The following is a 9213-nucleotide window of genomic DNA, read 5'->3' on the forward strand; positions in this document are numbered from 1 at the left end:
TATGTTTGTATGTTGATTTCCCATTTGTGCTATAAAGCTCATGGATTTTTCTATCAAAAATATGTCTTTTTTATCTTCAATATCATGTATTTTTGATTGTTAAAGCATATTTCTACTTAGTTCTTCATTATGCAAAAATATAATACTCTTTGATTAAATGCCTTTCATTAAATTGTTTACATCTAATTCTTAGAATATAAGTGTTATATTTTGCCTAAACATAGTTTCTTTGATTTTGTGTAGTTTCATTAAATTGTAACACATTTAATGCTTAGAAATTATACATTTTATAAGTGAAGAAAAATCCTACCTTTTTGAAAATAACTTGTACTTAAATGAAAAATATATTTTGGAAAACATGGTGAGATTTATTTCAACTATATTTAAAACTTGGGAATCAATATACTTATAAATATTATTGAACTTGCATTTTGTGGATTCTAATATCTTAATAATCTTATTTTACACATCTTATTAGAAAATTATTTTCATACTCACTCATCTTTAATCTTAAGTATTTTAGTTACTTGTCTTTTATTTTATTTTGCAAAACCAAAATCCTATCAAATATTTGGAGCTAGGTTAGAATATTCTTATTTTGTTTGAAATAGTTTCTTTTGATGTTAGTCAACTCCCATGGGTTCGACCTTGCACTTACATGAACACTATATTCCGAAACGATTCGTGCACTTGCGAGTATAAATATTAAAACACTCACTTTTGAGGACAACAAGTTTTTGGCGCCGTTGCCGGGGAGTTGCTAGAAAGAAACGATCTTTCTACAAGGTAAGTAATACTCTTCTACTAGTTATTTTTTTTTATTTTCTCATTTTCGTCAAAAAAAAAAGTTAAAAAAAAAATATCGAAAAAAAGTTGAAAAAAAAGGAAGTTATACATATATATTGTTATATATTATATATTATATACTATATATATACATATTTATTGGTAGTTGATGGCATTTTGTGCCTCCTACCTATTTGTTAGTTGAGTGCATTTTTGCCTCCTAACCTTTTTTTTTTCTTTTAGTAGTTGAGTGCATTTTGTGCCTCCTACATACTTGATAGTTGAGTGCATTTTTGCCTCCTATTATCCCTTCTCTAGTGATGGCATTAGTGCCTCCTAGCTTTTATTTTTGTTTATCATTTTAGTTGATGGCATCTTGTGCCTCCTAAAATCTTATTATTATTACTACTACTACTACTATTATTATTATAGTTAGTTGATGGCATTTTGTGCCTCCTAACTTTAATATAACTATCTATCATTATTATTGTCATTTTTTTATTGTATTTATTTAGTTGTAATTTTATTTACTTTGCTTAAGAAAATACTTGAAAAAAAAATTAAAAACAAAGCTTGTTCTTTCAACATAAGCAATTTTTGCTTAAAGGAAATTTGGCAAAGTTCCCATCCACACTTAATAATTAACCCCGGGGAGTTGTTATTAAGTCGTGAGTAAGTGGAATCAAATAGGCCTGGGAACAAGTCAAACCAAAAAAAAAAAATGAAAAATTAAAAATTAACAAAAAAAATCATAATCTCTTTGTGTTATAAGTATGCTCTGTGGTTGCGGTTTATAACTGATCTTCCACATCAGAAATTTGTCTTCTTGAGATTATTGTGTGTTATTTGTGTTTCATTGTGAAATTTGTGACATTGCATGCATCATTGGCAACGTGATTCTAAAAATCGTTTGGTAAAAAGAGTAGTAACTTTAGGTGAAATTGAAAGTGTTTTTGAAAAATTAAGCATAATGGAACAAGAACCTAATATTGCGCAAGAAAAAACACTACTTGAATATTTTTCACCTATTTCATCTAATGCTCCATCATGCATTGTTTTGCCTACTACTAATGCCACTCATTTTGAACTTAAACCTTCAATCATTCAATTGTTGCCTTCTTTTTATGGTTTAGAAAGAGAAGACCCTTACATGCATGTAAAAGATTTCTTAGATATTTGCTCAACTTTTCGTTTTCAAAATTTTTCGGATGAATCGGTTAAGCTTAGGTTGTTTCCTTTTTCTTTAAAAGATAGAGCCAAAGCTTGGTTAAACTCACTTCCAACCGGAACCATAACAACTTGGGATCAACTTTTTAATAAATTTCTTGCCAAATTTTTCCCCATGTCCAAAACTGATAATTTAAGAAGAGAAATCTCCGAATTTTATCAAAAAGATAATGAAGAATTTTATGAATGTTGGGAAAGATTTAAAGATTTATTATTAAAATGCCCCCACCATGGTTTTGAAAAATGGAGACTTGTAAAATATTTTTATGATGGTTTAACCCCTTCAAACCGACAAATGATTCAATCTATGCATACCGGAAAATTTTTGAAATTACAAGGGCAAGAGGCTTGGGAAGCTCTTGAAGAATTGTCTGTTAATTCACAACAATGGAATTATTCTGAGCCTAGGTCTAGAGCAAATAATTCACCTAAAAGAGGAGGAAAATATGAAATTAAAGAAGAAACTGATTTGAGAACATCTTTTGAAAAATTAGCAAGAAAAGTAGAAGCCTTAGTCATAAGTCAAACTATGAATTCTCATGTTCAACCTAAAAAAGATGTTTGTGCTAGTACTTGTCATAATGATCAATCATGTCCTTCTTTTCTTGAAACATTTTCCGAAGAGGCTAATGCATTACATTCATATGGTAAACCAAATGATAGCCCATTTTCTAACACATACAATCCTAATTGGAGAAACCATCCAAATTTTTCATGGAGACAAAACCAACCACAAATGAACCAAGGAAACCAATTCAACATGCCAAATCCGAATCATGCCCAACCAAGTCAACCTTACCCTCCACAAAGAAAGCCTTCCTTAGAAGACACTTTACAACAATTCATGCAATCCACCCAACAAATCATGCAAAATCAATCTCAATCCATTGCCAAACTTGAGACACAATTGGGTCAACTTGCCAATGCCGTAACTGAGAGAGAAAAAGGAAGATTTCCTAGCCAACCCGTCCCAAATCCTAAAGGCCAATATGAAGTAGGAGTTCCTAGTCATAAAGAAGAAGCCAAGTCTATTTCAACTCTTAGGTCCGGAAAATAAATTGTCAAACCCGATTACATACCTCAAGTTGAAAAAGACCAAAGCCAAAGTTCCAACACAAATGACTTGTCAAAAGATAATGATCAAATTCTTCCTTCCATTCCAAAAGCTCCTTTTCCACAAAGATTACTTCCACTCAAAAAAGGCAACCAATATAGTGACATCTTAGAAGTGTTCAAACAAGTAAGTATCAACATCCCATTCTTAGATGCCATTAAACAAATTCCTGCCTACTCCAAATTCTTGAAAGACCTTTGCACTGTTAAAAGAAACACTAATGTTCCAAAAAAGGCATTTTTAACTGAACAAGTTAGCTCCATAATTCAATATAAAAGCCTTGTGAAATATAAAGATCCTGGTTGTCCAACAATTTCATGCATCATTGGTGATCATTTTATTAACAAAGCTTTACTTGATTTAGGAGCTAGTGTGAATTTATTGCCTTATTCTGTTTATAAGCAACTTGGTCTAGGAGAATTAAAACCAACTTCTATAACACTTCAATTAGCTGATCGTTCTGTGAAAATTCCTAGAGGTATTATAGAAGATGTTTTAATTAAAGTGGATAAGTTCTATTTTCCTGTTGATTTCATTGTTCTTGACACTCAACCTGTTGAAAATGCTCATGCTCAAATACCCATCATTTTAGGTAGACCATTTTTAGCTACATCTAATGCAATTATCAACTGTCGTAATGGTGTATTGAAATTATCTTTTGGAAACATGACTGTTGAATTGAATGTTTTTAATGTTGCTAAATCTGTTGAGTGTGAGGAAATACATGAAGTAAACATGATTAACACGGAAAATATGTTTGAAATGGACATGAATGAATCTTTTGAAACTTATGCAAAAATGTTTGGAATGTGTTTAAATGTTGATGATTTTATTCATGATGTCAATTCTTTGCTTGAATCTACCCCACTAATGGATACTAAAAAATGGAAAGCCAAAATTGAACCATGTATATCATTAGAGCATGTTGAGTCAACTCCTGAACCACCAAAGTTAGATCTCAAACCTTTGCCCGACACTTTGAAATATGCATTTCTAGGAGAGTCTAACACTTATCCCGTTATCATTGCATCTGATTTAGATGAAAAACAAGAAACAAAGTTGTTAGATATCCTTAGAAAACATAAAAAGGCCATAGGTTGGACCATGGGAGACATTAAGGGAATTAGCCCAGCTGTGTGCATGCATAGAATTCATTTAGAAGAAAATGCTAAGCCTTCCCGAGAAAGTCAAAGAAGATTAAATCCAAACATGAAAGAGGTAGTAAGAGATGATGTAATTAAGATGTTAGATGTAGGGATCATTTACCCTATTTCTGACAGTCCATGGGTTAGTCCTGTTCAAGTTGTTCCAAAAAAGTCTGGGATCACTGTTGTTAGAAATGAACAAAATGAGTTAATCCCTACTAGAGTCCAAACTGGGTGGAGAGTGTGTATAGACTATAGAAAGTTGAATAGTGTCACTAGAAAAGACCACTTCCCATTACCCTTCATTGACCAAATGCTTGAACGATTAGCTGGCCATGCTTATTATTGCTTTCTTGATGGGTACTCGGGATATAACCAAATCCCCATTGCCCCCGAAGATCAAGAAAAGACTACCTTTACTTGCCCTTTTGGAACCTTTGCATATCGTCGCATGCCTTTTGGTCTTTGTAATGCTCCTGCAACATTTCAAAGATGTATGATTGCAATATTTTCTGATATGGTTGAAAGAAATCTTGAAGTGTTTATGGATGATTTTTCTGTGTTTGGAAATTCTTTTGATGATTGTTTGCACCATCTTTCTCTTGTTTTAATTCGTTGCAAAGAAATGAATTTAGTTCTTAATTGGGAAAAATGTCATTTTATGGTTAAAAAGGGAATTGTCTTAGGTCATGTGATTTCATCTCAAGGAATAGAAGTTGATAAAGCAAAAGTAGATCTAATTTCAAAACTTCCTCCACCTAAGACACTAAAAGAAATTAGATCATTCTTAGGCCATGCCGGTTTTTATAGAAGATTCATAAAAGACTTTAGCAAAATTTCACGCCCATTATGTCATTTACTTGGAAAAGAAAATGCTTTTGTCTTTGATAATGATTGCCATGTTGCCTTTGAAAAATTGAAATCCCTTTTAACTAGTGCACCTATTATTCGCCCTCCCGATTGGAATGTTCCTTTTGAAATAATGTGTGATGCTTCTGATTATGCAATTGGTGCTGTTTTAGGACAAAGAATTAACAAGTTACCTCATGTAATATACTATGCTAGCAAAACTTTAAATGAAGCTCAATTGAATTACTCTACAACTGAAAAAGAATTGCTTGCTGTTGTGTTTGCATTAGAGAAGTTTAGGTCTTATTTGTTAGGATCTAAAATAATTGTCTATTCTGATCATGCTGCATTGAAATATCTCTTGTCGAAAAAAGATGCTAAATCTCGTTTAATTCGTTGGATCTTGCTTTTACAAGAATTTGATTTAGAGATACGTGATAAAAAAGGTTCTGAAAATGTTGTAGCTGATCATTTGTCTAGAATTGTTGTTGAAACTAATCATGATTCCACCACTATCATTGAAACTTTTCCTGATGAACAACTCATGCATGTATCTTCTTTTCCTTGGTATGCTGATATTGTCAATTATTTGGTCACTGGTGAAATTCCTTCTCATTGGTCTAAACAAGATAAATCTAAATTTTATGCTGAAGTGAAAAATTTCATGTGGGATGATCCTTATTTGTTTAAATATTGCCCCGATCAAATAATAAGAAGATGCATTCCAAATTGTGATCAATCTAAAATCATATCTTTTTGTCATGATCATGCATGTGGTGGACATTTTAGTGGTAAGAAAACTGCTTTGAAAATTTTACAATGTGGATTTTATTGGCCTACTATTTTTCATGACACTTATATGCATTGTAAATCTTGTGAGCGTTGCCAAAAATTAGGAAGTGTAACTAGGAGAAACATGATGCCTTTGAATCCTATTCTTATTGTTGAAATATTTGATGTTTGGGGCATTGATTTTATGGGTCCATTTCCTAATTCTTTTGGTAATTTATACATTCTTGTTGGTGTTGATTATGTGTCTAAATGGGTAGAAGCTATTGCATGTCACACTAATGACCATAAAGTTGTGCTTAAGTTTTTGAAAGAAAATATTTTCTCACGATTTGGTTCACCACGGGCGATCATTAGTGATAATGGTACACACTTTTGTAATAGGCCTTTTGAACATTTAATGAAACAATATGGCATTACACATAAAGTCACTACACCTTATCACCCACAAACTAGTGGCCAAGTTGAAATATCAAATAGGGAGATTAAGCACATCTTAGAGAAAACGGTCAACCCCACTAGGAAAGATTGGTCCCTAAGACTCATTGATGCATTATGGGCATATCGTACTGCTTACAAAACGCCCATTGGAATGTCTCCCTATAGACTTGTTTATGGGAAGGCATGCCACTTACCCGTTGAGTTAGAACATAGAGCCTATTGGGCTATTAAGCAACTAAACTTTTCCTTAGACAAAGCGGGTGAGAAAAGAAAGCTTCAATTGAATGAGTTAGAAGAGCTTAGGCATGATGCTTATGACTATTCGAAAAAGTATAAGGACCGAATGAAATTTTACCATGACAAAAACATCTTGAGAAAAGATTTTTCTCCCGGTCAAAAAGTCCTTCTATACAATTCTCGTTTGCATCTTTTCCCGGGAAAGTTACGCTCTAGGTGGGTAGGTCCATACATTATCCGCACTGTTTTTCCACATGGAGCCATTGAAATTGAAAATCCTAATAATGGTAATGTATTCAAAGTTAATGGACAAAAATTGAAACCATTTTTAGAATTGAAAAATGTGGAAGTGGATGAAATCCTCCTTGAGGATCCAATTTACCATGATCCTTAATTGCTCTCATCAATTCTTGATAATATGTATTTTTCTTTATGTTTTAGATTAACTTTTTGTTTTGATTTTTGTTATCTTTTTGTTGCTCTTGACATGCTCCAAGATGAGGTATGACCATTCTAAACTCTCAACTCTTTCACTTTCAATTTATATTTGTATTTTGATACATTGAGGACAATGCATAAATTAAGTTTGGGGTGGTGAGTCCTATGGTTATTTCTTTCATGTGCTTAAAAATGGTAGAGTATTATTTTTCACTTTTAAAAATTGGTGTTTGGATGCTAAAGTAGTTATATTATATAATTTAAAAAAAAAAAAACAAAACAAAACAAAAAATGTTTATTATAATTTTTCTAGTAAAAAAAAAAAAAAACCAAAAAATATATTTATTTTCTATATATATATTTATGCCTTAAAAAAAAAAAAAAAAACCCTTTGGTGATATCCCCTTTTTCCTATGATAATACCCTTGATTGAGTTTGATTTTAATTTATAAAAATATGAATCTCTTTTAAGCTTTATTTTTAATTCTTGGGTCAATTTTGCTAAAAAAATCAAATTTTGAAAAAAATTGTTCATCTTGTTATGTGAAATAAATATTTTGTTACAATAATTTTTCCAAAATTCACATAATAATTTGATGAATAGATTTTAGATTTAGAATTTAAAATATATTTTCAAAGCAAGATTGACTATTGAATTAATTACATAAGCTTAATGTTTATTCATATTTTATATAAGCTATTTTCAATGTGCAATTTTTGAGGACATTTTTGATATCACCAAAATAAAAAAAAAAATGTGTGTTTTTAATTTTTCTTTTGCTTGAGGACTAGCAAAATTTTAAGTTTGGGGTTGTGATAACTCTAGAAATTAGAGTTATTTTTCACATTTTTTTTAACTAAAATTGGCTTAGTTCTTAACTTTTTAATTATTTTACTAAGTTTTTAATTATTTTTGATATTATTAGTTTAATTGTAATTTTACATATTTTTGTATGTTTTTATAATTATTTTATTATAATATGTTATGTGGTATTTAATTTTAATTTTATTTTAGTTTTCTAATTAATTTTATGAATCTTTAGGTGTATTTGGTGGATAAAGTATGGATTAATTTGAAGAAGATGTGAAGAAATTGGGGTCAAAATGCAATTTTAAAAGCAAAATCAAATCAGCCCAAGAAGAAGCCCACTCACGGTCAGAGAGTTGACCCAATCTGAGCCGTCCGTTTGATGTTCAGAGGGCCAGATGGGCGAGTGTACCTCACCCCGACAGCAGGAGCGTGAGCTCCTTTTTCCTCCTCTCTACAGTCTGCACGCGTGGGGCCCGCCAGTAGTCTCCCTTCCCAGCTGAGCCGCCTCGTCAGCTTTCCCAGCCAACCAGATTGCGCCACGCATGCAGCCGTCAGCTCCAGCCCACGAACCAGCGCCTGCCAAGTGTCCCTGCAGAAGAAAAAAAAAGAAAAAAAGAAAAAGTGGGCTGTTAGTTTTTTATCTACACCCAAAAATTACACATAAAACCAAAAATCCATATTTTTCTCCCATAACTTACACCTAAATACCTATTCACTCTTTCCTACTTATTTCACCTAAATAAACATTCCTAATTTATTTTTACCCTATCTTTTCACTATTTTTCCATCCAAACAAATATTTATTTTTTCCAATACTCTTACACATACTCTATTTATCCATTCTCTTCCCAACACTAATTAAATTAATCATTTTATTTATTTTATTTTGATTAATTTAATTCTCTAATTTTGCCTATAAATATGGTGTTGGAAGACCATTTCAAAACACATCTCTTCACCCTCCTAAACACCTCTTCAACCCAAAACACTTCTCCATTCCACACTCTTCATTTTTACCATTTTCTTTCTACCATTTTTACACTTTGAAGAGCATGTCAAGTATGTTTATCTTTTGTAATTTTTATCTAGTTATGAGCTTCTAATCTTTTTTCAAGATTATTAAGATGATGATGAAGCAAAATGTAACTAGATAGTGTTTATGTTTGTATGTTGATTTCCCATTTGTGCTATAAAGTTCATGGATTTTTCTATCAAAAATATGTCTTTTTTATCTTCAATATCATGTATTTTTGATTGTTAAAGCATATTTCTACTTAGTTCTTCATTATGCAAAAATATAATACTCTTTGATTAAATGTCTTTCATTAAATTGTTTACATCTAATTCTTAGAATATAAGTGTTATATTTTGCCTAA

At 31.4% G+C, this 9213-nt stretch overlaps 1 protein-coding gene and 1 non-coding gene across 2 annotated transcripts; one reads left to right on the plus strand and one right to left on the minus strand.

Annotated features, from left to right (window-relative positions):
- Nucleotides 1-1756: 1756 nt before the first annotated feature.
- On the plus strand, nt 1757-3070 carry LOC133039237 (uncharacterized). The gene has a single exon (XM_061118082.1). It carries the CDS (start codon nt 1757-1759, stop codon nt 3068-3070), a length of 1314 nt encoding a protein of 437 aa, XP_060974065.1.
- On the minus strand, nt 2144-2250 carry LOC115718211 (small nucleolar RNA R71). The gene has a single exon (XR_009688680.1). It is a non-coding gene; the product is annotated as a small nucleolar RNA R71 (small nucleolar RNA).
- Nucleotides 3071-9213: the final 6143 nt, after the last annotated feature.

The sequence above is a fragment of the Cannabis sativa genome, chromosome 6 (genome assembly GCF_029168945.1).
Source record: "Cannabis sativa cultivar Pink pepper isolate KNU-18-1 chromosome 6, ASM2916894v1, whole genome shotgun sequence".
NCBI classification, from domain to species: domain Eukaryota; kingdom Viridiplantae; phylum Streptophyta; class Magnoliopsida; order Rosales; family Cannabaceae; genus Cannabis; species Cannabis sativa.